The following is a 27,686-nucleotide window of genomic DNA, read 5'->3' as shown; positions in this document are numbered from 1 at the left end:
AGAGGAGTTGACTTGGCAAACTTTAGCGGTGGGCAGCGCCGCTGGGCCCCCGCCCCATCCCGGCGAGAGAGCCCCGCCACGGGCGTGGGGTACGCGGCGGGGCCGTGGGTGCCAGCCCTCCGCGCAGCCCATCGCTGCCAGGGCTGTCAAGAGGTGAGACAGGTACACCGAACTCGAGATACTGGCCCTTACGTTAGCGCGCGGGGTTTAATTAGTTGAATTTTGGCAAACCACCTAAATCCTCTTGTGGTGCCAGCGCGGCAAAGCCCCTTTCTGCTCCCTCCCGGTGTGCTCCCGCAGCTGCCCGCGGCCGGGCACAGCGGTGCGGGTCCCCGGTGCTGCCTCGGGGGTGCCCGGGGCCCCGGCATCCCGCCCGCTCAGCCGGGCCCTCGGCGGGGCACCAGGCACCGGGGCACCGCAGCCTCGCACCTGCGACGGGTGCGGGTTTTGTTCGTTTGTGAGGACCCACTCGAGGGAAGTGCTCAAAACACAGACCTGATCACTAAAATTACCCGAAAAAGAAATCCAAGTTGATTGTATCGCCCTGTCTGCAGCCGTGGGAAGCGGTTGATGAATCCCTGTTGACCTTTGAGCTTTTTCGCCTCGAGTGGGTAGAAAAATCTTGATTTTTTTTTTTTTTTTCCCCTCCCCTCCTAGCTTTCCGGGCTTGTTTGTTTGTCTTACAACTTTACTTTTCCCCGCTGACATCACCTGGCGGGGGGAGCACGGAGCCCACTGAATGCTGCCCGTGGGAGTGCGGGAGCAGAGGGGGCGCAGCAGGGAGCGGGGGTCGCCAGGGCTCTCCCGACCGGCAGCCGCGGCCCCGCGGCGTGCCAGGGGTTAACTGTGCCCGCTGCGGGGCTCTGCGGGGCCAGGGATGAAGCTGCGCGACTTCCCCCAAATGCCTTCAAGAGGAGAGCGAGTCCCGCAGCGCCGGTTCCAGCGGGCCGGGCCGGGCCGGAGCGGGCCGGGGGCGGCCCAGGCGCCGCCACTCCCCCGCAATGAGCTCATCTCCATGTCTGCGCCTCCCGCAACTGTGAGAAAATCCGCCGGGACATCCCGCGTGCCGATGCTGCCTGGGCTGCCCCGGTCGCCTTGGTGACAGAGCCTGGGGGGAAACTACATAAATAAAATAAACCGAAACTTTTCCCGGAGCCGGCGCACGGCTGGGAGAGGGGGATAACCCCACGGCCACGCGTGTCGTTCCTGGGGCCGGGCCGCCTGAACACCCGCCTGGAGCCGTGCGCGGGGTGGGGGCAGGGAGGGGCTGGTGCAAAAGTGCCCAGGGACAGTCCGGGAGGGGGAAGGGAGCGCTGAACAGCCCCACACTTATCAATAACAAGATGTATAAATATCAAAGTGAAGAAGCCCGAGTAAGTCTTTCTAGAAGCGCGGAGGAAGCTTAAGCAGCTTTCTTTAATGGTGATTTGTAGCTCTGTAAGGGGCACGGATAGCAAATACCCTGCAGGTGCATGTTGTAACACTGCCATCCGGACTTTAATGTAGATTACTCTCCAACTCGTTTGATCGGTCCTTTGAAACCCTTTACAATTGCCTGTGACGAACCGCCAGTCTCAGGTTTTTTTTCTTTGAATAATGCCTTAAGGGTAAGTCCTCGGGGCTTTTAAAGATCTCCAGCACATTAAAAAAAAAAAAAAAAAAAAAAAAAAAAGAAACACGTTAGGTTTTTACTTTAGAGCGTGGGTCCATGTCTCTCAACTTGGGGCTGTTAACAGGCATCTTTTAAATCATTAATCATCTAATAACCATCAACTTTGTAAGGGAGATATGAGCATCTTCAAAAGACCTTCAAACATTTCTGTGGCATTTGGGAACACACTGGTTAAAATTTAGGAGGCACACAGCCCATCCCTCCTGCTGAAGCCCTGGAACTGGTGGGTCTCCGGTGTTTATGGACTCTCAGCTGGATAAATTTGTGCTGAAGGCCTTTTCCCTGGACATCGAGAACCTCCCGGAGCGGGTTTGGAGAGTAAACGCGAAGGGTGATGCAGGAGAGAATCCCGGCCGGGGGGCCTCCCTAATCTCCCCTACGAACATCCCGCATCCCGGCCCTGCTCTGGGACCCTCGCCCCTGCTGTGTTGGTGCTTTCCAGCAAAGAGTGAGAAGTTTTTGAGGGGGTTAAAGAAAAAAAAAAAAAAGACTCGAAGACACAATAAATCCCTTAGATGTTTCCACTCTCAGAGCAAATAACGTTTAACCTTTAATATTTATTCGTTGCTATTAATTCAAAAAAATAATTACTGAACTTTTGGCCCTTCAACTTCCACAAGCAGCGCTTTGTTTCCCTAAAATAAACTTGGGAGAAGCGATCCCTCCGTATCAAACTAGGGGTTTGAATTAAAGGCCCATTTGGGACACTTGAGACTACAGAGGGTTACACATAAATAAATGCCACATTTGCCTATTGCAAAAGTTTTCCCTGTCCTTTCTCAGTCACAACAGGGGAGGAAAAAGCCGTCGTTTATTATCTAGTGCTGGGCAGGAGCAGCCCCTGTAGAATGTGCTCTTAGATTTGGCCAGCAGAAGAGGGACTCTTCCCCCCCCACCCCCCCACCTCCCCAACAGCAGCTCCTTTTGTTCTCCAGATCTCTTTCCCAATTTCAAGCTTCACTTGCAGATCCTAAGTTTGTTTGTTAATGACGCTATTACCATCTGGCTCGTCCTACTTTCCAAAAGATATAAATCTCCCCAGCTTCATTGCCTACATTATCATCTAAGTGCCACCATAGCTGGAAGAAAAATATGCTTTCAAGGTTGCAAATTCTCTTGCACGGAGCGGGTTCCCCGGGCGCGGGGCTGCCGCCCGCCCCGCCGGGCTGCGGCCGCTTGGGAGGGATGCGGCCAAATGGATTTCACCTTGCAGCGATGCTGGGAGAGGGAGAGACACAGCGTTTAAGTTTTCCACCAGAAACTTAAGTGAATCTTCCCCCTATCCCCCGCCCCCCATCCCTCTTGGCCCCTTTTGTGGCTGTTTAATGCATCTGGCTACTTTGAACCGTTATCTTCCGCGGGGAGAGGGACGCCCGCCCGCCCGGCGGGGCGAGGGCAGGATGGGTCCTGCTCCTGGCAGCTCCTGTTTGCCCTCACCCAGCGTGAACCCCCGTCTCTCCGACATAAGTACATATTCCATACGTGTGAATAAACCTTTCCCACAGGCGTTGTACAGTAAAGGAAAGAAAACTTCGGGCTCCTCTTAGTGCAAAGCGGCTGCGGATTTGTGTGCGTTTAAGCATAAAGGGACGGGGGGAGGGCGAGAAGGGGTGGGGGAGGGAGTTGGGTCGGTTTGTGTATGGGCTCCACAATGACTCTATTTATTCGCTGCAACCAGCCTGGGCAGATTGAATAGGCGAGAGAGAGACACTCAGCCTTCCCAACGCGTGGGCTTTGTGGGATCCAGTCCCCACTAGCAGATTTCGACTGCTAATTTCCCATTCTCAGGGGTCTCCTGCGAGGAGACACGGCCGTGCCCATCAACTACGGTTCCCCCAAACACTGTCCGTGTTTCTAGTCCTTAACCTCTCCGCGTGCAAGTTTAGCATCAGGAGAAGTTTGATTATTTCGTGTTTCTTTGCTGGATCTCCGGCAATGTTTTGGCGGATTAAAAAAAAAAAAAAAAAAAAAAAAAAAAGCCGAATATTCTATTTCACGACATGTGTATACACACACACACGCACACAATTGTCAAGTGAGGAAAAAGATACTCCTTTAATATTGGAAAGAAACCCAGGGATTTTTTTCCCCGAGTGGTCTGATTGTTATAAATAATTACGGATGAAAAGAAAACTCACTTATTATGCACTTCTAATACTGTGACTGCACAAGAGAGAAAGGGGGCCAAACCAGTGATTAATTAATATCGTACTGGCGTAGCTATTTTCTCGTGAAAGGCCTTTCCCCCCTCGCTGCTACTGAGTTATCATTCCAGCTCGAGTCATGTGTAGCTAGGAAGGGATCTTGTTTATAAATTTATATGACGACCTTTTCTTTGTGTGTGCTCTAAAGTTGATATGGACAAATTGCAGAGGTATACAATTTAAGTAGATGCACTTTTAATCACCGATCATTAAAATGGTTATGTTAAATATACTCAATTACATGCATGACTTCACCCTAACAGTACTTTCTATTCTCCCAGCTGCTCACGTATTCCTTAACTATAGTCAGCAGAAGAAACTCGATTATGCTGAATCCATACATTTCTATGGATTTCATCAGCCTAATTAATGCTTCAGTGTGGTCCATGTGTCTGAATGGTCCCTTTGCTATTACTTGGGTAAGGAGGCAGTGCTGGAATGCAGAGGGTCTTTCTTTCAAAGATACCCATGGGGGTCACTCTAGGACTCTAATGGCAAAGGTAGCAAGTGTTAAATAGCAGAAACATGCAGAGAAAGGGAAGGCAGGGATGTTAAAGGGACATTGATACTGTAGGTATGCCCAACAGGTCAGTGATGATAATTAAAACGCTTAAAGAAGAAAAGGTAAATGGAAAGCTTCCACAATTCGCAGCATGCCTGGTTAAAAGCAAACGAACCAGCGCAAAGAAACGCGCCTGACGAGGGAAAAAAAAAAAAAAAAAAGTTGACAGCAGATTTTTAGACTAAATAACTACTAGGGCAGCCTCTTCTGTGAGCACTGCGTTTGAATGCCCCGTCCCTTCTCTAATTTTCTCGTTGTCGAATTGCGACGTGTCAGGGAGAGGATGCCCGGCCGGGCAGAGCGGGCGCTCCCACGCTGCCGGTCCTGGCATCCCCGGGCTTCCTGCGGCCCCTGCCGCTGCACATGCACGGGGCGCTGGGGGAAGGAGCTCTCCCCCTCCTCTCCAAGCTTTCTTCCGAAACCAAGAAGCGATTAAAATGAAGGGGATGTTGCAGCCTTAGGGGAAACAGCCAATGGCGGCTTTTATAGCGCATCTTCCCATCTTAGCATTTAGCGGGATATAAAAGGCACGCGTCCTGCTATTCCAGCAACATTTTAATCGACGAGAAACGCATCGAGATTTTTTTTCTTTTTTTTTTTTTTTTTTTTTTTCTCCCACCTGTTGTAGTAGAAGACCATCTGATCACACATTTCTCTGGCTGCTGGGAGACGTGAGAGAAAATCAGAATTCTTTCTTGTCACCCACTGCTCTGCCAAAAAGGTGGTGTTGGAGACCGCATCTCTTCCCTGTTTCTCCACCAAACACTCGACAGCTCAATTGTCCTAACTTCGAGTCGGTGCGTCTCTTCAGCCTTCATCCTTCAAGTGGAGAGAGAAAGCAGGGAAGATTTCAGATCTATAACCAAATTATAACCTAGGAACTTTATGCTTGTCATGCTAATTTAATGACTTTTATAGTAAGTGTAGACTTTCTGTCTTTTGAAATTAGCTCTTCAAAACGCTTTGTGTAATGACAGGCACTAGACATAAGAGACAAATGCACAAGCAATAGTGGGATAATAATCTGGCAAACACTGTACCATTTAATATTAAAATGGAGAACAAAGTGCGTTAAATTTCAGCGTAGAGGTGCATCATTGTCTGATGCCACTGGTGCACACCTGGGCTCCAGAGTGACCCGAGAAGGGAGTGCCCTCCAACAGCCACCGTGCCTGGGTTCACCTGGAAAATGAGCAAGATGTGCAGCACAAAATAGTCCTTCACCTAATGCCTTCTTGTCCCTTCGCTTTCTGGTGGTGTTCACACGTGTCTGTGTGCTGTAAACATCCTGCTTTCCACTGGCTGGTTCTGCTGGGCCCGGCCTCCCGCTCGCTTCCCAGCGGGGGCGTGCGGGAGGGTGAACGCGCTGCGCTCGCACTGCAGGGCTCGGAACGTACACATCCCTCCCTCCTCAAGAGCGTTTCTGTGCTCACATGCTATGAGTGGTCCAGAAATCTGTCCGAGAGATGGTCTTGATAACAAAGGGAGGAGTAAACTCAAAGCTATAGGCGTATTACAATCTGGGCGACTCACTCATTGCCTGTAATTGTAAATAAGGTAAGTTCACACGACGATCGAGTAACGAGGGAACAAGAGCCCCATTTTAATCAGGTGGTTATCTCTCCTTGGTGGAGATCAGAGCTCCATTGCTCCTGGCCTTCTCATTGTGCCCCCCTGCTGGAAATGACAGCTCCTTCAGAAATAACCAACTTGGTCTCTGGATGGGATTTCAGCTCTTTTGCACTACACATGTACCAATTGTCATTTTACAGCTATAGCGAAACCCCTAAATTATATAAGTGTATCAACTCGGCCTCATTAAATCCCCCCCTTTTGGATAGCCTCAACGTTGGAGAGCATATTACTGTAAGCCAGAGAAGAAGACTTAAATTATATCCGAATGGGGATTGAAACATAGTGGCACTTAGGCACACTTCTTGTCTCAGCTACAGAGGTTTCATTTTCCCCCTTCAGAGTCTTATAATATTACAAATGCAAAGTTTCCTCATGTCAAATCAAACTAGCTGAAATCTTGTTTCTTAACTGAGCCTCCGGGGCTCTTTTTGGTGAGGACAAAACCACAAAGATATGATCAAACACCATAGCCTGACCAAAGCGGAGTTTATCGTTCATCTGAGAGAGTTTCCTAATTTGAAACTAAAGCCGTCCCCTTCCAGAAAGCATCTGAACACGCTGTGTGAGTTGTTTTCCTGCGCATGTGTGCGGGTAAATCGGGGTCTGCGGTAGGGACAGCGGGCCCAGGGCAGTGTTTACCCCGCGGCTTAGTGCACACCCTGCCCACGGGTTGGTGTTTCCACCCAAGCCGATATGAAAAGAACCATTTCGGTGGGAACCCCGTGCCCACGGGAGCCGCCGCTCTCGCCCAGGGGCATGGCCGCGCCGGGGGCTCTGCCCGGGGCCCTCCCCATCCATGCCTCGTCCCCGCGTGGGGCACCCCGAAAAGGCTGCGCTGGGTCCCCTTTTGGGCAGCGCCGCCAGCTCCGGGAGCGGGGCCCTGCAGAGCCCCGCGCCGAGCCCCCAAAGCTGCGTTTGCCGGGAGGAGGCCGCCTTCCCCCCTTCTCCAGCCCTCGCAAGAGGGTCAGTGGTTTAACCAGGCGTCACCAGGACTTCGTTTTATCCCCGGTCCACTGAAGCGTGTGGCTTTTAGTGACTGATGGCCGCTGTGGCTGTCCGCGGCACAGTTGCTCTCACGGTGCGTGCTCCAGATGGGCACGTCCCGCAGGCTCGGGGCGGGGGGAGCACGGCCGCTTTGGAAAGGCCACCGAGACACTGAGATTTGTTCTGGGTCAACCCTCCCCTAACGCCGAAGTTGGGAAACAACTTTCGCAGCGTGTGTCGGGAAGGGAGGGAGCGGCAGCGGGTGCCGCGGTGCGGGGCGCCGGCACTTGGGGCTGCCGGGGCCGGGGGCCACCGAGGCTGGGGACTGTCCCCCCCCTCCGCCCCGGCGCATCGCCCCCGTCCCTCTTCCTCCCCGAGCCCCGGACGCGCAGACAGCACGTTTCCAAACTTTGAAATGCCAAATCACGTTATTGCTGTGGCAGGAGGCTGCTTTCGTATCTGTGACAGCTGAGTTTTCCCCATCGATTATGTGACACTGCAGTTCATTTACACAGCTCAAAAGCTTAAAGACACTGGAGGAGCCCTCGGTTTAACCCGAAATCCTAACAGAAAGTGAATCAACTTTCTGGCCAGTGTTTAAACTGATAGATCAAAACTTAATTTGGAGAGACAGAAAGGGAGAGAAACGACAGCACGGATTTATCTTGCCCGGCGTCCTTCGCTGAAACTTTAGAAACTGTGGCGTGGAAAATCCATGGCCGAGATGCTAATGAGAAGGAGCGCGTTGGGTGTTCAGGGATGTTATAAGATTTCAGAACGTAGATTACAGGGTCTGATTTTTTTGTGCATTAAATAGGTGCGTGGCCCGAGGCTGCCGGATGGCACCGGGCTCCGGAGCGTCCCTGCCCGCGGGGTCGGGCAGAAGCTCCCGGCCGGGCAGGAGCCTCCCGGGCTCGCCCATCCGGAGCGCCCCGGCCCCGAGCAGCACGGAGAGCATCCGGAACAGCGGGCACTTAGGAGGGTGGCATTTTCCTCTCTCCCATGGGGACGGGATCGTCCCCCTTATTCTGCCGGGTTCTTCCCTGGGCTTCTTTTAGTGGGGGCTTTCCAGGAGCCAGCCCAGCGCCCGGTCTCTGCCGCTCCCTCCCCCGTCCTCGCCGAGGTTTCATTACTTGCTGTTAGTGCCTGGAAACAATAAAGGATGTGGGACTGGGCTTTTATTGATTATTTGTCACCCTGTATTTGTCAGTTTCAATAACTTTTCCTGAAGTTTTACTTACGGGCACTTGAGCTTTCGGATTAGGCCAGCTCTGCGGATTGCAGTGAGGGGTAATTATCCGCTGGCCTGCTTCCCTGCAGCCGGAGAGAAAAGAGCATTAACGTATAGAATGGGCAGGATCCGGCCTGAGCCCCCCCTAAAGCGCTGCCCGGGCGGGAGGCGGGAGCAGCCAGGAGCAGCCGCAGCCCCGCCAGCTGCCCCCGGCCCCGGGGTGCAGCCAGCCCCGCTCTGCCTCCCGGGGGCCCGGGCCGGGGGGCTCCCCCAGGCCGCCGCAGCCCCCCCTTCCCTCGGTTTAGAGGCGAGGGATCAGCCCTCAAGAGACGGTCCCGCTCTCGGGAGGGGGAACCCACGGCGCTGGGGCCCGAACCGGGGCTCTCTGCTGCGGCCAAATCCCCGGGATTCAATTAAAAAGCTGGCTCGCGCCGCTGGCGGGGAGGCGAAGCCGGGGGATTTGTATTATGAAGATCGACTCTTCAAAACTGCCCGCCTGGCAGCCCGGCCGCGCTCCCGAGGGGACCCGGCTGCCCCGGCCGGAGCCCCCGGCAGCGGCAGCGGAGCCGGCCGGGGCTGCGGGGACCTGTGGAAATCGGGCGGGTCGGCAGCCACCGCCTCTCTCGCAGTGTTTTCAGAGAGGGGGGTCAAACCTTCCTCGAGAGAAAAGACCTTATCCCTGGCCATCTTCCTCCTCTCATAAGTTTCCTACGCCTCACAAGCGCTGCCCGCTGCTCCAAACGCGCTCCAGCCATCCACGCTGTGAGCACGCTGAAGGCGAGCATCATCGTTCCGCGGGCTGGCAGGGTGCCTATCGTGGCGGGGATAGCGTTTGATGTGCTGTAGCTCATGCCACTGCAAGCTAAGAGACAAGCGAACACAGAGTGCCCAGTTACACGGGATTTAATTACAGCGGAATGCATTCTCCATGCTGATTAGGAGCAAAATCAATCGGGGGCTTATTTGCCACAATGAACCAATAAAAACCCAATTTATTAAAGCAATAATCTCAGCCCCAAATGGTCTAAATATTATTGTTTCAATGGCATTGAGGGAATTCAGAGTGAAAGTGTTACACAGAGAAGACCAGGGAGTTCTACTCCATGAATTTAGCAGGAGTTTCTAACCCCGTTCCAGGAGCTCACTTTCTGGCTCAGAGATCTCAGAAGAAGGGGGCTAAGTTCCTCTATTTCAAGTCCAGGTTGCAGTGGTACCTACAAGGCAAGATGCTCTGTGGTCTGCAGCTGTCTGTGCTGAAGCAAACATGGTAAACAGCTTCCTACAGGACTGAAGGATTTCCTGCTTTCCAGTGATTTATATGTGAAATTCCTGGAGGAGGGTAGGCCACACAGAGATCCCCAAGCTATAGGCTGACATAAAAGCCTTGTGATATTGAAAAACACCACACAGTGTGCCAAAAATTTCTTTGGTAGGGATACAGGAGAAAGGGATTCCCTGAGGTGGGTGCTGAGCACCAGGCTGGGGCACATGGGCATTTTGGGGGGCGGTGTGCCCCCTGTTCCCCCCTCCCACATGAAACCAGTCCCATGCCATGGCACTCCAGAGTGGGCAGGCTGCTCCCCTGGCAGCAGGGCTGGCAGGGGTGCGGGAGAGGCAGCGCTGGTGGCCAGGTCACCCTGGGAACTGCGGGGCCCACCAGAGCTTAGAGTCTGTGACTCAGGAGATGCTGATTTTGCTTTACAGCTTTCTGTAGCTCCAGTCATCTCTGTCCCAAACCGGAGAGGACCTCATTTCCTGCTCAGTGCTGTGCCAACCACAAGCTCTTTTCATAAGGCTGCCAGGGGTGCCTGGCTGTGGGAAGGACAGTCAGTGTTTGTCACCAGGGAATGAGCTGGCATCATAGGTCTAATCTGAGTCAACAACCTGGCTAGCCCTGAGCATGACTTCATAAATCATGGTATCTCATTGAAAGGCACATGCTTATATATACAGTGTTGTTCAAAAAGAAAGAAAAGAAATAGAATTTAACAAACATTTTTTTCTTCCCACTAGCCTATTGATCAGTTACCTGATTGCTTCAATTTACATTATTTCATGCTGAGAAAAAAAGAGAAAGTATAAAACCATCATGTGTAGCCATAACAAAAACACAAACGAAAAAATCCATCTCCTAATGAGAGGGTTAACCTTTTTCTAACACATCCTTAATAACAGGGAAACAATCTTAAAGTGTTTTTAATTTAAATTGTTTTAATGTTTAATTCACTATTGCTAAATAATATTATTAAGTGTCTATGTATCTATTTAGCATTGAGGCATATGATATTTCAAAGAAATTGAACCAGTTTTGAAAGGAAAAAGAGTCCTGTACTGCATTCACTTTTTTTTAATGTTAGCTAACGCACGTACACTGGATTGCCTTTTTCTCATCCTTCCAGCAGAAATGAAAAGTAAGTCTGGAACAAAAGATCAGTCCTGTGCTTTTTGCTTTGCACACCCAAACTGCCTGCTTTATTTCTGTATCCATAGGGTCTGTGTGATCTCCTCCCACGAGAGGCGACTCAGCAGCTCGGTCCCCTCTGCCATCCCAGCACTGCCAGGGGAGAAGCCCAGGAGGAGCAGAGCAGTGGCTGAGCAGCAGCTTGAATATCCATATTTAACTCTTCAAACAACAGAAGATACTTCAGAACCATGTGTGAGACAAAATGCCATTAAAGTTTGAATCATTAAACCTCTGTTTAGCTGTACTCAAGAAATGAGCAGTTCATAACAAGCGGGGAATACTGATTGACAGTTTGCCATCAGGAGCCCTTAAGTAGGATTTTTCCAGCTATAATGCAGTGTACTCTTCAGTGCTCCCTTTTGCAAGATGCTATTTCAAGTAGAGGAGCATGAGGAAAATTTACATAAAAGCTTTGTATGTAATATGTGATTGCCCTGAAATTAAGAAGCACCAGTTTTCCCCTTCTTTTTTCCAGAAATGAAGAGTGCACTTTGTTTTCTTGTTTACTTAGCACGCTCTGTGATCCCTTGATGTGTTTCAAGTGTTTTCTGTCAGCATCATGAGACCTTGCTTACCTGCTAAATTTTATGTGTGAAGTGATTAGTGCTCAAAGTGCCTGAAAAAACCAGCACTAATGATGTCTGACAACTTTTGGGGTTTTTTTTTGCTTTTTTCTCTTAAATAATATTTCATGCTACATTAAATAGGTTATGCAGTCTCTTCTGAGAGACTAAAGCAATGAATTGTTGCATACTTAATGTTTCAGCAAGCAGATAGTTTTTAGAAGGAAAAATCCCAGAAGACAGCATGGAATTCTTTCCCTGAACCTTGTCTCAGCTTTTTCTCAATTCAATGAAAAATGGTAGCAATTTGGAGAAAGATACAGAAAGAAAAATAAACATTATTTCACAATAAACCTCTTAGTGTGTCACTTGTGATCACCAGCAGATATTAGAAATGCTTCTTGTTAAATCCACTGAGCATTATTTCTTCAAGTTGAAATGTTTTTAGCCAAACTGTTTTCTTGATGTTCACATTGGATGCACCAGTTAGAGCCAGAGCAGTCCAAGAGAGAAGCAAACAATTAAAACTTTTACGTGTTTGATTCTTGATAGACATCCCTACAAGGTAGGTTTTAACGTTTTTTTTTTCTTCTTAATTTTTCGTCTTTTTTTTTTTTTTTTTTTTTTTTTCAGTAAGAAGGATAAGCTTGGAGTGCCCAGTCACCGTGGTAACTGCCAGAAAAATTCTCCTGAAGTTTGAAGAGGTCAGCTAACGGGGTCAACAACTCTGGCCTCTCTCTGAGCTGGGCCTGGCAGGCTCCATCCTGCGGTTGGGGTGTTAACGCAGGCTGAGCCCTGGGAGGTGGACCATTCCAGCTCTGATATAAATTTTTTGAGTCAGTTCACGGCCTGGACTCTCCAGGTGGCCTCCAAAATCGATTGTGACCTTGTGACCCTGTCTAACGGAGGCATAGCATCCAACCTAAGTAAGGATTTAGCCAGGAACGACAGCTTTCCACTGAGTGTTATTGGGGACAGTACAAACAGTTTGGGAAGCAAGGAGGTAGGTATGAGGAGTAGAGGTCATTAAAAGCATATTAAAAAACAATTTTAAAAATCCTTTTCAGTTGAAAGTTTTTATTTGCAGTAACCATTCCTTAAATAAACCCTTCTGGCAACTATTTTTTCCTTTTATAATAACATTTCGTCAAGTGCTTCAGTGCATTAATATATGAAAAATTGGCACTTTGCGTATTCCAAACCAAATTAATATTTTATCTACCTCTGGATTTTGAACTTGTAAACGAAGCTGGCTGACATGTGTTAAGCTAGATGTCTGTGAAGTGTTTTTCTCCTTAATATCATAAAGCTAGGAAACTGGTTATTAAAGTAGGCTATTTATTTTAGGTAGTAATTTCCCTAATATGTGCATTCTTTTTAGGTTCAAAAGTCTCTTAATCCTTGTAATCTTATTTTTAAACTGGGAAATTAGGCAACATTAAGAATAGTGTGAAATTAAAGTGTGAGAGTTTCACAGAGTTTTCATTTACTGGTTTGCAGTACAGATAGAAAAGCTACAAAACTTATTACACATTTTTATAGAAAACAAATTGATCTTGCTAAGATCATATTCATAGAGAACATGATATTTTTTCCCTTAAGATTTTAGGCAACAAATCGTATAGGGGAGGGAGGGGCTGTTGCAGAGTTCTGATTTTGTTATTGAATCTAGAAACTTGCCCTTCTGAGCAAGTGGATTTGCTCTTGTGTTTTATTCCCACAGCTACAAAACCTCGTGCATTGCTCACATGAGTAATTGGTAGTTGTTGGATGAGTAAGTGGAACTACACTGAGGAGCAAAGTCCAGTTCCTGAGGTGGAAAGTACTATTAGACTTTAAGTGACTTTAAAACTGCTCTGAAGGAAGAAAATAGCTTTAATATTTGTTCTCAGTCTTAGAAAACTTGTACAGTGAGAACCTTGCCCAGACACTTCTCGTGCTTGGCAGGGCCTGTCTCTGACATTTTTCTTCCCGGCCCCTTCCCAGTTGAGCAGTTCCCCCAAGGCTGGAGGAGCTGCACAGAGATGGGGCCATAAAATACAGTTCAGGAAGAGCATCTGAGCTCTGCTGAACATCATTGTACTGCTGAGAGGTCCCACAGGTTGCAACAGCAAGAATGTCTAACTTTTACTTGCAGTAGCACCTTACTCTGCAGAAAGCACCCAAAAACCCATGGTCTTTTGGCCAAGGTCCTGCCTCTTATAGGATCATCATAATCTGTTCTGGTGAGAGCAGGTTTGAAGACCAGGACTAAGAAATGTGGCTGAATTTTGCCATGAAATTATTTAAGGCCTGCACCTGGACATTCAGGTATCCATGGTGACACTATTTAACTCTACCCTGAATACTAATAATAGTTGGGTTTTGGTGGTCATTTTTAACAGACCTCTGCTGAAAAGAATTTATTCTCGTTAGGAAGCATGTTGATTCAGGACTTCTGTGATTGAGTTTGGTAAGATGAAACTTACAGCCCTTGGTGAGAATCAGAATATTTCCTTGTTTTTCAGAAAACAAAAATTAAAAATAGGATTGTAAATAGTTGGATGGTGAATCTTTAATATTTTCAAAAGCATCTGTGTCATTTTTAGCATTTAAAAAAATATATACTTACGTCTGCTTTGTATTGCCATCACTCAAGGACCAAGTTCTACTGATAAACAGGGGATCATTTCAGAAAACAGATAGAACTATTCCACTGGAGCTTTTGGACCAGAATTGCCCCAAATTTTCCCTAAAGCCTCCAGCTTGGAATGAGGAATAGGTGGCAGAGGCAACCAGAAGGAGATCTCAAGAACTTTAACTTGCTGAAAATTCTTTAGCATTGACTTCTATAGATCCTATTGAATTTATAATCAACTGCAAATCTACAAATGTCACTCGGAACAGGTCCTGGTCTTGCATGTTTTGTACCTCTTCACATTGTTCAGTTCATCCACACCCAAGCATTTGGAGGTGCTATGTTAGCAGCAGCTGCAGTGGACAATTCTTCTTCCCCATCATGCTTACACAGCTTCATTTGACTTTTTGGAAAACTCCCTGGAGTGCAGTGTCTTTGAGTTTCACCAAAGTGAATGGGCTTTGTGCTGCCTTAGAGACAAACCAGCAGAATCACCAAAGCCTCTTGTTGTTCCCAGCCCCTGTCCTATGGACCACTGATAACCCCTGTGGCCTTTGAAAGTTCACTGTGGCTGATCTGTGGAATTGTATTAAATAATAATGTCCATAGTCTTCAATTTAAATTTTTATTAGTAGAGTATGTGGCAGTTTTCAAGAAAATCTGAGGTCTGAGGGTAATCTGCTACCTGAAAGCTCAGGGAATTCTTGCTGTACAGGAATATGTCCTAGGTCATGGGCCATAAGGTGTTGGGAGGTATTTTGTTAATGTTTTCAAATTAAACATATGCTCAGTTAAATAAATGGTTTTTATTACTCATGCAAACAAACAAAACAACAAAAAACCCTACTTCAATATAAAACAAAGAAAATAAAAGTGACAAATGGGGACTGAAGCCTCAGCCTAGTTTGTGTTTGCTTGTGTCCAAAGCCTGCATTGCCAGTGCTCTGCAGAGACAGAGAAGCTCAGCTTCAGAGAGCAGCACGTTGCCATGGCCTGGATCAGGGCTGCCAGAGGTCTCTGGGTTCTGGAGGAAGCAGGGAGGGCAAATGAGCACTGGGACTTACTTACAGGGAGGGCAAATGAGCCCTGGGGTTTACAGGGAGGGCAAACGAGCACTGGGACTTACAGGGAGGGGCAAATGAGCACTGGGGCTTACAGGTGTGCTGGCAAAAGGTCCTAAACAAGAGCTGAGCTTCCGTCTGCTTTTACTTCTTCCTCTCTGCCTTGAGAGTGTGTGGCTGGTGTCCAGAGGAAAAGTCAAATAATTCTGATGCTTTTTCCTATTCTGGGTGGACTAATTCAGAGAAAGCACTTATGGCAGCCTTTGTGGAAGGGTTACAATATAGGCTGATACTTCAGGAACTATAGGAAGTTCTTAATCCTTCCCTGCCTATGGGGCTGTCATTTATAGACCTGCTATTGTCTCATCTTTTATAAGGATGTTTCCTTACATTAATGTTCCAAGAGCAACCAGACTTTGCCATTGTTCCCAGCTATTTCTGTTTGTGGCTTAATGCACATCTAGTATTCTGTTTATGCTTTCACTGCTCTCCTACGCAGCAGACTGTACCTACACACCAGCTTAGGTGGCATCACTCTCAAAGCATTCATTTCTGTGTTCCTTTTTTTTTCCTCCTGATTTGTCTGTGCATCTTGATTTTGCATTAGCCTAGTTTATTATAGATAACATGATAAAGTATATGGAACTTTTATGCATTTAGTTGTCATTTCATCTTCATTTCTTGTTTGATAAACTTGCTTATAACAAAAAGCTTTTAGGTGCATTTTTTTATAACAACAAAACCCCTCTTACTATGTAAGAAGAATGAATTCAGCCATGAGGAGAAAAAATTGAAGCATAAATAATTTTGAATGTATAAAATTTAGCTTGATGTTAATGGTGGTTTAATTACTGGATTTTTTTTTTTTTTATTATGGCTATTCATAAAGACATCCATTGTTTTCTGCTTTGATTTATGTCCAGATTAGCCCCTCTTTCCTGGCAACCTCAGCAACACATGAGGGCCTGGTAGTTAGTGCAGACATTGATATCTTCCCTCACTGCTCCTTCTCCTGAGCTGTTCCACCAGCTCCACAGCCTGTCATTCCTCAGGAGCCCTTAATGGTGCCTTTCCTCCTTCATCTGCTCCATGGCCCTTCCAGAACCAGGTGCTTTTGTCAAAGTTTTCAAACCTATTTAGAAACAGATACTGAAATAAAGGCAGGTGATGTGGTGTTGGGGTGTGTCACGGCCTTCCTGTCCTGTCCTGTCCTGCCAGCCAAGATTCCAAATCTTATCCAGAGCTCAGCTCTATTGCCATGCAATGAGAATGATAGAAACAACATCTTTGCAAAGTGCTTATATATGTGAAAAATTTGATGCAAATTAAAAGCTACCTAGGTTTTGTCAAACCTAACTCTACCCAGCACTTCACCACCGCCACTGCCCTCTCAGCTGCTCAAGATTTGCCAATAAGCCTTTTAGAGTCACTGTTTTTGCATCGTGCTTTGCAAAATGTGACATTTGGGATTTTAAGCTACCCTTGTGTTATAACATACATAGCAGAACTAATATATCCTTTTTCCACATGCATCTTCATGTTGCTGTTGAGGCAGGATGGGAATGAAGAGATATGATCAGAAGTCCAGATCAGAAGGCTGTTGAGAGTAAAACTCCAATTTATTCAAAATACACTGCTCTTTTATACAGAGCTCCACAAGGACCAAATCCATTGGTTCTGAAGTAAAAACAACCCACAGCATTGGTGCAGAGTGCTTGATGCACAGTGACAGAACTTAACTATAAACAATGTGAAAAACAAGAGAGATAAAGAATTATTTACATTCTTCTCCAGCTCTTTCCCAGGCGTCTGCCTGGCTATAAGCTCTCAGTTTCTTTCTTTGACTGAATCTGAGTCCCACATCTTCACTTTGCTGAAAAAAAATCCCAGTGCTGAACAAACCACAAGCAGCCTGATGATGCAGGGTGAGGAGTGCCCAGTGACCTTTGTGTGCTCAAGGCACAGCTTTACCCTGGCCTTCAGTGGGACAGTGCACATGGAAATGTGGGATCTATTCCTTCCTGAGCCCCAGCCATGCCTTGCTTTGCAGTTCCTCTTGCTGGTGAGTCGCTCTTGTAATTTCCAGTTATGTAACCCATCTCATTTTGTGAATATGTGAATTTAACAGCTGTCAGTGTCAGCAGTGCCTGGGAGGGGTGTGTGTCTTTTTTTTTTTTTTTTTTTTTGGCAAGCTGGCATTACTCATCAGTCTCATGGTAGTTTTGTTTGAAAAATGCTTGTGTTAGAAAAAGTGGATTTATCAGCTCAGCACTGTATGGTGCTAGCATGCAGCTCAACAAAAGACAAGTGCTCATTTCAGTAACGCTTGCAGCATTTCATGGGGCCCCCAAATAGGCTGAACAAGGCTTCTCTGGCAACTAACCCCAAGTACAGTGGGAAACTATTAAAGTGGCAGTGTCACTGCTTGGAAAAGGGATTTGGTTTTCTTCCATCATTTATTGCTGCAGGTTTGGTTTTTTTTTTTCTTTCTTTTTTTTTTTTTTTTAATTAAAGACTATGAACTACATTAGGAATTTCCCCAAATATTGGAGAAAAAAGAAAATTTGTGCTTACTGAAAATTTGTGCTCCTAGAAGTGATTTTTTTTTTCCTCTCATGGTTTCCTGGAATGTAGATCAAACTGTCAGTCTGCCCATCCCAAAGTGGATCTGTTTTATAGGGAAAAATAAGATACTTGCAGCTTTTTCAGGTAATACTACAAAGGCAGTGGTGCTGCAGCCTTTCAGGGAGAACTCATTCTCTGTTTGAATCAGTTTATTTTCAGAATGATTTGCTGCACTTACACTTTCTTTTGTAGCTGCTCTTCCAGAATACAAATACAACCTGGAGAGTTCTCTGTATTTAATTGAATGTGTCAGATGGTTGAAATCACGTTTTAAAAGCAGCATTACATACTGCAAAATGTGTCAAACCCTTTGTTCACATTTATTTAAAACAAATGTATTTTTCAGTATTTATTTATTTATTATCTCTGTTTACACTTCACACAGATGGTAAAGATAAACCAGTGGGTTTAATTTTTACTGAAAAATTGCCTTTTACATTTTTAGGTTCTCATATCCTGGCAAGATGCTACAAACCCCACATGACAAAGATTAGAAGGAAATACTTATTTGAAGAAATCTCTGTCATTAGCTGTGCTGTAAGTTTTATAAAAGGTTCAATTTCATAAAATGCAAATTCTGCACTAATTGTTCCTCTGCAAGCCTTAATAGTCTCTGAGCTGCATAGTTAATGTACTACCTGCCTCTACTCACACATCCAGCAGAGCTGGGTAAAACACGCCTTCACACATCAGTTACATCTATTTTAACTTTTCTTCTGACAAGTTCTACTGATTGTTTACTGTGACTTGCACCCAGACAAACGGATTTGGACTTGCGCTCTTAAAGCTTCACAGCAGCCAAGCACATCCCCCTGGGGACACCCACCCACAAAAACGTTTCTGTGGGTTCACCTCCCATGTGTGGGTGGCTCCAGATGCTGCCATGGCTGGGGGGAGGAATGGGTGGATGGGATTCCTGAGTCATCTTCTCCTTCCCCTTGGAGAGAGGTGGCTGCAGGGAACTGTCTGCTCTCTGCAGGGACAGAGGGCTGTGGTTATCAGCTCCTCAGAGCTGTAAAGGCAGAAACATGAATGCACTGCAGCATTGTTGTGCCTGCACACACACCATGCACCCCTGCACCTGCAGTGTCCTGCAGCCATCTCTGGATATCAAGAGCTCACTGTGGCCAACCCTCTGGCTTTCCAACACAGGTGAGGACAGCACTGAGGCAGCAGGTCAGATACTTGTACTTGGTACTCAGAAAAGCGGGTACTTGCTGCATTGTTTCTGTGGTGTGGGCAAATCAGAGACCTTGGATCTTTAGTCAGACCAGGCACAGGTCAGGGACTGAAATATTTGACCCACACCTACCACAGCAAAGTTGTGGTTGTTGACTTGAGTGACAGGGGAATAGAGGACTGGGATGTCACAGCCCAAAGTCCCTTAAGCCTTGGCTTGATGGGTGAGATCTTGAACATAGCCACAGCCTACAACATTAAAGGCTTTATAAAAGCAACAGTACCAGCTTAAAATCAACCTCCCACATTACCAACAGCCCCAGCAGGTGTAACGTGATCCAGGTAGCCCAAGCCAGTGAGTAAACAAACTGCTGCTTTCTGAATGAGCTGCACCAGAGAAATGCTTCTAACTGAGAATTACAGTGGCTATTTGCACTAAGTGAGCTGTGCAAATGAGCAGGCTCCTATGATTAATTCTCTGAAAATGAGTGGGCTCATATGATTCTAACTCTTATTCCACACGGATTTTTCCCTCTACACCCAAAATGAAGTAGGGAAAAAGTTGCAGAGAAAAATTTCCCTGATAAGCCTGGAAAGTTTAGTAGTATTGGGCCTGATCTAGCTGCTTGAACTTCAGTGGGGTCTGTTGCTGGGTTTCCTTAAGCTAGAGAAAACAATCCTGCTGCTTCCAAACTGCCAAGTCAGTCAGAGGAATTTAATATTGTCCATAAAGAAGCTGTTTTGCTGCTCTTCTGTTGGGTTCCCAGTTCCATTTCCAATAAGCAGTATTAACTTAGGGGCTTTGTGCTTGGCTACAACATTGCCCATGTTTTTCTCCTCCAGCTCCAGCTCTTAAGCCATTATAGAGCCTTACTGTGTAGACCAGGTGAACCTGAACACACCATTTTAGATCCTCTCCTCCAGGTGTTACTGCCTGGCTCCCTAACTGGAGAAGTGTGTAAAAGCAAAGAAGGTGGATGTGTCCAAACAGAGTCTGGACCCTGACAAGTCCCATGGGCTTGGCAGACTCACTGTGGAGTCCTTGGAATGTGCAGGCTGAGGGTACCCCACACTGAGGACCCAGCAGCCCAGCTCTGCTCCAGCATTTCTGCCTCCCAATCTGGGTCCCATCCTGCCCCAGAGAGCCTCTCCCCCTTCCCCTGCCCACGCTCCACTTATTCATGAGTTATGATAACATATAAGCAGCTTAGAGAATTCTTATCGGAATACATTGAACACAATGCAGCATTTAACTCTTAATGACAGCCACCTCTGACTGTGAGTGACATGTTATAAATTATGTTTGAACTGCATTTTTTTTTCCTTCAGAGGCAGATATTCCCTCTGCCACCCAGTCAGCCCTGTAACGTTGCACTTGTGGCCTTAATCCCACTTGGATGTGTGCCCTGCTGCCTCCACTTTCCATCACTTGGGTACTTTAGTATTCTTGAACAAGTGAACAATCTTTGTTTCTGTACCTTATTAGGCCAAAGACCATAGCAGCGAGTGATGGCATCAGCAGGCCCTGCAGGCAGGATTCTCTGCAGACACAGCCAACCTCCAACAAACCCCTTTTTATCCTCCTGTTTCTAGGAAGAATTATGATGGTGGTGCCCTGCTGTTGATCAGTCAAATCTGTGGTAGGCCTAGAGATAAGTCCTGTAAGTGTGGTGTACTGTAAAACAGCGGCTCCCATTCATTAGTAGCTTGTGTGTAATAAACCACCCAAAGGAGGGGGGTGGGAAGGGAGAGGGACGAGCAGCTGCAGTGTGCAGGAACAAACAACACAACTCATTCTTGGGAGCCAAAACTTTCTAATTTGCTGCTGGGCTGCTGGGAGCACTCAAATTCTTTCTGATAATACGCTCGTGCCCTCAGTGTCTCTCCTGGAGTTTCCCAAGTCCTGCTCTCTCGAGGTCCCTGAGTCTGGGATAGTTTCACTTTGAGCCCAAAACACAGAGGGGAGCTGAGTGGGAAGGAGGGGAACACATCAGTGCCCAGTGTTTGCAGACTCAGGCATAAGAAAGCCGTGGACTCCCAGTCACTCTGCTGGGAATGGCTGGTGCATGATCTGCTTGTGCAGTGGATAAACAAAGCATCACATGGGCTGCAGAGCAAGCATAAGGCAGGGAGCAAATGCAGGGCTATCAGGGCATGCACAAGGACAGAGTGTCTCAGAAGTGTTAGTGACTTAGAGCCCGCTGGAACTTTTAGGAACCTCTATCTCCCAAGAGGTAAAATCTTCAAACGATCCTCAAATGAGTTATAACTGAAAAATCATTTGGCTTAATCTGTTCTATTTTTTTACACAAGTTCTGGTAAATCTTTATAGCTAGTAGGCAGTGAATTTAAGTGGAGTCTGCTATAATATAATGTAAGATGTTGCACGTGTTGAGACACCAGTAACTTCTAATATTTGCATAGCTGTGAATACATTGGTGCTTTTGGATCTCAGCCTTGGACCTTCCAACGGCCTGTGGAACATTTCAGACCAGGATGTGAAATTATTGAGTGTTGCACAACTGCTCTCATAGACCAGGCCTTTGTGCTGATGTTTGTATTATCACAGGAAAATGAAATTATTTTCAGATAGCTGCTGCTCTGGAGGAGTGCTGTACCCTCCCAGGAGATGACAGTGACTGCTTTTTCCAGGGACGTACCAGGCTGTGATGGTGCCTGAGCTGTCTCCTAACATTTCTATAGACAAGGGCTACTTTAATGGCAAATTCAGGCTTGGGCCAAAATGCAAGCACTCTTTATGCAAGCACAAGGCAAAATTGCAGATTTGAGGTTTTTCATTATGCTGGAGAAGATCCATCTCCCTCCTCTCTGGGAGGAGCTGTGCTGTGAGTTTTAAGCTCTGAAATGAGAGGGGCTTCTGCCAGCGTGCTGCTTGGTAAAGTTGCGTGGTGGACTGAGATGAAAACACCTTGAAGAGCATCCACAAAGCAGTGTTAACTAAACCTGGGCACAAAATAGTGTTTTTTGTCTCAGGTAGTACAGTTTAGGTAGTTCTCAGTGTGGCATTTTGGCATTTTGAACAAAGTCAAAATAACTTGACATTTTGGTTTTCCTTCCCCAGGCTTAGGTAGGTAGGTAAGTTGGTAGCTTTATAACCAAAACTGGCTGCTCACTGCCCATTCCCAGCATAGAGCCTGACTTCTCTATGCCATTTCAAGGATTTTCAACTAGAATTGCAACAAGGAGCATTTTATGGGAATCTCTCCATGACTTTTCAAAGAAAATTGCAAAGGTAACACCTCTGGTAATTGCTGCACTGTGTAAGTAGATGAGAGAACCATCAATTGGAAAACTCCAGCACTGGTCAGACTGCCCTGCTCCCTGACAGCACACAGCAGGTACCTACCTGTAGTCCTGTTGTCAGCAGGTTTGAAGTTATAGATGAGACCAGCAAATTGAGTGAATGTTCTGGGTAGTTATGAAATTGGGGGGTGAAGGGTTTTTGGTTTTTTTTTTTTTTTTTTTGGAGGGTTTGAGCCCCATCTCCAGCACAAGCAAAGCCATGTAATCCTTTCTTTTGCAATTAGAGCTGAAAAATAGCCCCAGGCCAGAGCACTTGCACAAGGAGCAATTAGACAAGCTAGACACTGGGAAGAGCTAAAAATAGTAAATAATCTGCCTCCACAAAAATACCTTGAATCATTAGAAAAGGACATTTTACGAATTTCCTGGGAATCATTTAGTACTTTAATACCTTCACAGTGTTCTGCCTGGAGGGGCTATATTCCAGCTGCTGTTTGGCAGAGGTAAACATGAGTAACATGACACTCTTCTTACACTTGAGACATAGAAAAAACCTGAGTAAATCCAGAGATTTTCATACCTAGCCAATTGAAATTGGGGTAATGAGTGGATTCATATTGAACTGAGAAAAAAATATGCCCTACTTCTCTTTTAAGAGAAAAAGTCTGAGTTTGGGGGTAAAAATGACTTATTTTTGGTTATTTAATGGCTCAGCCCAGTCTTTGAAAAATAATGTATGAATCAATGATATTCATACATTAGCTGAATCCAAACTATTATAAAAACTCTCATTTTAGAAAGTATATTATTCGAAAAAAGGGATGACAACTGCTGACTTATTTTGCAGCACTCCTGAGCTGGATGAAATGTATAAACAAAAAACCACAGCTGAATATTTTTAGTCCTTTGCAGGGACTACATATGATGCTCTTTAACTAAGAATGTCTCGAAAAGGGCGATTTGACTGTTTCTGGTTAAGCTTCTGATGCAGGCTTTAAAAATGCAACAAATCTCAGACCTGAGGTTTGCAGGCAACAAACCAGAATTAGCTGTTTGCTAATACATTTGAGAAAGAGGTTGCAGGTTGCTACAACATTTTGGGGTTTTTTTTTCTGGTAACTTGTGTAATGCTGTTTGAGAAATGTTGTGAACATTAAACCAAATTCTGTTCTGTCTTCTTTATTTACAGGAGGTAATTCAAGAGGAAAAAAAAGCTATAAAATGAAACAGCAAATTGTGAACATCTGTGTGCACACCCCTGTGTGTCCTGGTACCACAGCTGGGACACTGGCTCTCAGGAGGAGTTTCAGTGACAGGCGAACATGAAACTTTCAGTTGCATCCACACACGGCGTGTTTGCTCACCCAGCTCTGCTCCGGGTGCTGGAATTGCCGAGATCCAGCCCATCCCCCGGCCTGTGTGAAACTGCACAAAGCCTCCCCTAAACGTGAATTTAAAACGCTTTCAAACTGACAACCTCCTTTTAAATAAAAACATTTATGTTAAGCGAAAGGCATGTTTGCCTCTACAAATAAATGGAATTATGGTTCTAAGACCTGACTTAATCCTGAAGTTCTTAGACTGCACAGTAAGTAGAAAAGAAAGAGGATTGTTTGGAGGAGCAGGGGTTAGCAGGATCAGGCTCCATCTTACATCTTCCTCCTCATTTTCCTTCTGGCATTTAATACACCTTTCTCAGAACTACCACTGGCTGTTTTTAACAAAGCCAAAGTAACTTCATGTCTGTTACCTAATTGAAAATAATTGAGGGATGGTACACAGTGTGCCCATCCAGCATTCCTGCTGGAAAAATCTGAGGATTGCTAAACAAACAAAAAATGCTCTTCCTCCAAATGTATTTTTATGCTAAAGTCATGTCCTTTTGAAATTAATTTCAGGACTTCTCTTAAATGTGTTATAAGTCTTTATTCTTTTTCTACCCTATTTTCTTTGTGAAAAAGTATTTAAAAATCTGCATTGAGGATTCAAATGGTCTGAGAGAAAATGTTTACTGAGTAAGAATGCCATTTGTATTTGTTATATTTCTGAAAATGGAATTTCTAATCAGACAATATTAAAATACATTTGCATTATTTTTTTGTGTGGTTTCATGACATTTGCATATTTCCAGTTCTGATTTTGGTGCCCATGCAGCCAGACTAATTAGGAAAGCAGGATCGTAAGTTATTGTTACTCCAAGTCGATCTGTTATATAACCCCACCTCTGGTCTCAGTACTATCTGAATTCAGTGATTTGGTTTTATTTTTTTTCTGCTGAAGCCATGAAGTACCTGTATTCCAAGTTGGGAGATTTCCTATTCAGGACATTTAAAGCTTAAAGAAGCCAGGGGCAAGAAGAGAGATTTATTTAGTAGAGGTGTTCAAATGAATTTCTGCCAAAAACTAAAATGAAGACTGAATTAAATTTATTGCAGCAAACTTTCCTGTGTGGACTGCCGAAAAACATCTACACAGACCTGGACCTGCAACTCCCTGTCCCCTTGTCCCTTCCAGCACCTTCCTATGGTTCCCTCTGTCCCACAGAACAAGGGATGGCTTTCTGCCAGCTCAGCAGGGACCTGGCTGGGGCTGCCACCTGCTGCAGGCCCATGGAGACCCCAGGACACCTCCAGGGCTGCTGGGGCTGGCCCAGCTGGTGAGACCCTCATTGCCATGGAGATTGGGTGGGCAGTGCTGCTCTGCAGCAGCCCACATCCTGCCTGATCCTTCCTGCCCACACATCTAGGGTGGGCTTGGGTACACATCACTTGTTTGAAACAAATTTATTGGCTGTGGTGCCTGGTTTTTGTGCACAAGGACAAATTGAGCCAGAAATCCAGGGGATTTCCAAGCTGAAACTCCGCCCCGTTGCAGGGTCTGGCTCTTGCTGTAACTCTGAAGTGAAACTGTCTGTTGTTATAAAATAAAGCAGCTTTCTAATATTTTGCCACTGAAAATTTTCAAAAGCAACGTTTAGATTAAAAAAAGAAAATGTGGCTTTTTTTTTTTCTTCCTCATGAACATGCAACATGAAACATTTTAGCCAGTTCCAGGTTGAACCTATCTCACTTTATCTTTTTAGATTCAAATTTAAACTAGTTTCTATTCAAAGTTTTTAAAGGGACACACACAACGTCATTCTTCAGCGTGACATTTGAGTCTCACCCCCTGCCAGGAGGGATACCTTAACCTCCCTGTTACTGAAAAGACCAGAGACAGAAAAATAGCTTGGTTTTTTTGTACATCCCTTCACATGGCCACTTGCTACTACTTGGAGTAAAGTGAGTTCATTGTAACTCCCATCTTTTGTGTTTCACCTTCAAGTTTGTATGGGGTTTTCTGTAGCTGTACAGACATGGACAGGAAAAATGAAAAAGCAATTTCTGTCCGCCCTCAGGATAAGACTACATGTGCATAGACAGGGAGTCTAAATTAAAAAAAAAAAAAAAAAAAAAAAAAAAAAAGACTGTTTTGAGGGTGATTTTGGGGACCATCAGTTTATTAATGTCTCTGCAAAAAGAAATACTAAAAAGTCAGGTTAAACCTTGTGTCAGTGGAGCTGTACTACAGACTGTTTTAGCAGAAAATGCTCCAAACATAGCTCTGAAATTTATGTGGATAGATCTGAAAATATTTTTCACATAATTTTTTGAAAGCAGAAATCAAGGAAGAGTTTTTATTTGTTTGTTTGTTTTGTGACAGGGAAACAGACCACAGGTATGCAAAACACATACATTATTAAAGTTCTCCCTACATATCTCCCTATCTTTCTCAAGCCATTCCAACCAAAAGCTTTTGTAAGCATGTGGGGGCAGCACTGACCTTTTAATTCTGTTTACATGATGACTGGAAAAAAGAAATCCCTGGTCGAGGAGGGCCTGAACTCATAGGAGCTGTCTCGAGACGTTTTGAGCAGCTCTAACCCGAGGTGTTTCTGCTGGCAGCAGCGCTGGCACGGCACCTGCGGGGCTGTCACTGGGCCTGGGGAGACACAGGGACACTGACACTGGTGCCAGGAGTCTGAGCAGAGGGACAGTGCTCTGTCCTGTGCCTGAGCAGCACCTCAGGGCTTAAACCTGCCTCAAAAGTGTGTCAGACAGTTCGGTTCGCGGCAGCAGGGCTGGTGGTCGGGCTGTGGTTCCGGGGGTGCTCTCAGCAGGCTGAGGAGTTTGGCTGGTGCTCACTGCATCCAGAGCAGCCTGTGGGGCTGCCCCACGCTCAGGGCCGTGGCTCTAGGCTGGAAGCACCGAGGTTTGCAGCATGGATGTTTTGGAAGCACCCTGTGCTGCCCCAGGCACCCTCCCTCCGCCAGCCATCTCCGGCTGTGCCATGCCCGGTGCCAGAGGAGAATCCTCGTGTCCCCCCGGCTGTGCCATGCCCGGTGCCAGAGGAGAATTCCCGTTCCCCCCGGCTGTGCCATGCCCGGTGCCAGAGGAGAATTCCCATTCCCCCTGGCTGTGCCATGCCCGGTGCCAGAGGAGAATTCCCGTTCCCCCCGGCTGTGCCATGCCCGGTGCCAGAGGACAATCCCCGTGTCCCCCGGCTGTGCCATGCCCGGTGCCAGAGGAGAATCCCCGTGTCCCCCCGGCTGTGCCATGCCCGGTGCCAGAGGAGAATTCCCGTTCCCCCCGGCTGTGCCATGCCCGGTGCCAGAGGAGAATTCCCGTTCCCCCCGGCTGTGCCATGCCCAGTGCCAGAGGAGAATTCCCGTTCCCCCCGGCTGTGCCATGCCCGGTGCCAGAGGACAATCCCCGTGTCCCCCGGCTGTGCCATGCCCGGTGCCAAAGGACAATCCCCGTGTCCCCCGGCAGGAACACGCCGTGGCCCCGGGGCTCAGCGCTGGGGTCAGGCCCTGTGGCCGGGCTGGTCTCCGGCTCCCCTCACACTGCGGCAGCCCCTCAGCCCCCGCTGGAGTTGGAGCTCATTTCCTGATGGTTTTGCTCCCAAAGCAGATTCTGTGGAAGCCTCTCCACCAAGACATCTGCAGCTGTGCTGCAAAACCAGGTACAGGGAGGGTGAGGATGGAGGTAATAACCAGCAGCAAAAGAAAAAGGGAAAGACAACTTGTGAGGTGAGGGATTGCAAGGCAGTCCCGTGGGCAGGCTGGAGTGGGGCCATGTTTTTCTGTCCTACAGGTCTAACAGCATCTTTCAACACATACATGCAAATTTTCTTCCTTTTTAAAAAATTTTTAATTTTGTACATTTAATTTTTTTTTTGTTTTGTTTTGTTTTGCTGAGGCGCTTGCTCCTGCATCAGGGAGATGCAATCCCTCCCCAGAGATGTGATCCTGTGTGGTGCTGAGCCACCGCACAGAGCCAGCCAATGCCCACTGTTGCCATCGGTGCCGGGGGAATTAAGGGCATTTCACAGCTTTCAGATACAGAAACAAATTGTAAACTGCAGTGTTGCATCCATGTGTGAACACACACACACACACACAGAGCGACACACAGAATGCCGCCAGCAGCTGATGCTTCACACTAATCACTCTTATAAATGCCTCTAATTAGACTTATAAATACTTCTAACTTTCCAACAGGGAATAAAATGCCCAACGGGCTTCATGTAAACTGGGAAGGAAAAAAAATAGTTGAAAAGATGAGCAGAAGCTGTTTTTAAAGG

At 46.6% G+C, this 27,686-nt stretch overlaps 1 protein-coding gene across 9 annotated transcripts in view; it reads left to right on the top strand.

Moving 5' to 3' along the window:
* Nucleotides 1-24,154, top strand: part of LOC110477604 (uncharacterized) — a 271,546-nt gene extending 247,392 nt beyond the window's left edge. For 5 of the 9 annotated variants that reach the window (XM_077785718.1, XM_077785717.1, XM_077785719.1 and 2 more), the window contains 4 exons: nucleotides 10,779-10,944; nucleotides 11,949-12,318; nucleotides 18,064-18,155; nucleotides 23,251-24,154. In XM_077785718.1, coding sequence (XP_077641844.1) covers nucleotides 10,779-10,883 — 105 coding nt within the window. In that variant the 3' untranslated portion in view covers nucleotides 10,884-10,944; nucleotides 11,949-12,318; nucleotides 18,064-18,155; nucleotides 23,251-24,154. Of the gene's footprint in view, nucleotides 1-10,778; nucleotides 11,259-11,948; nucleotides 12,319-18,063; nucleotides 18,156-23,250 lie in introns of those variants that run through there. The other 4 variants (XR_002466610.3, XM_077785722.1, XM_077785724.1 and 1 more) reach the window with 4 other exon arrangements.
* The last annotated feature ends 3,532 nt before the right edge of the window (nucleotides 24,155-27,686 follow it).

Source organism: Lonchura striata, chromosome 10 (genome assembly GCF_046129695.1).
Source record: "Lonchura striata isolate bLonStr1 chromosome 10, bLonStr1.mat, whole genome shotgun sequence".
NCBI classification, from domain to species: Eukaryota; Metazoa; Chordata; class Aves; order Passeriformes; family Estrildidae; genus Lonchura; species Lonchura striata.
The sequence above is the reverse complement of the archived record's forward strand: the minus strand, read 5'-3'. Positions and strand labels throughout refer to the sequence as shown.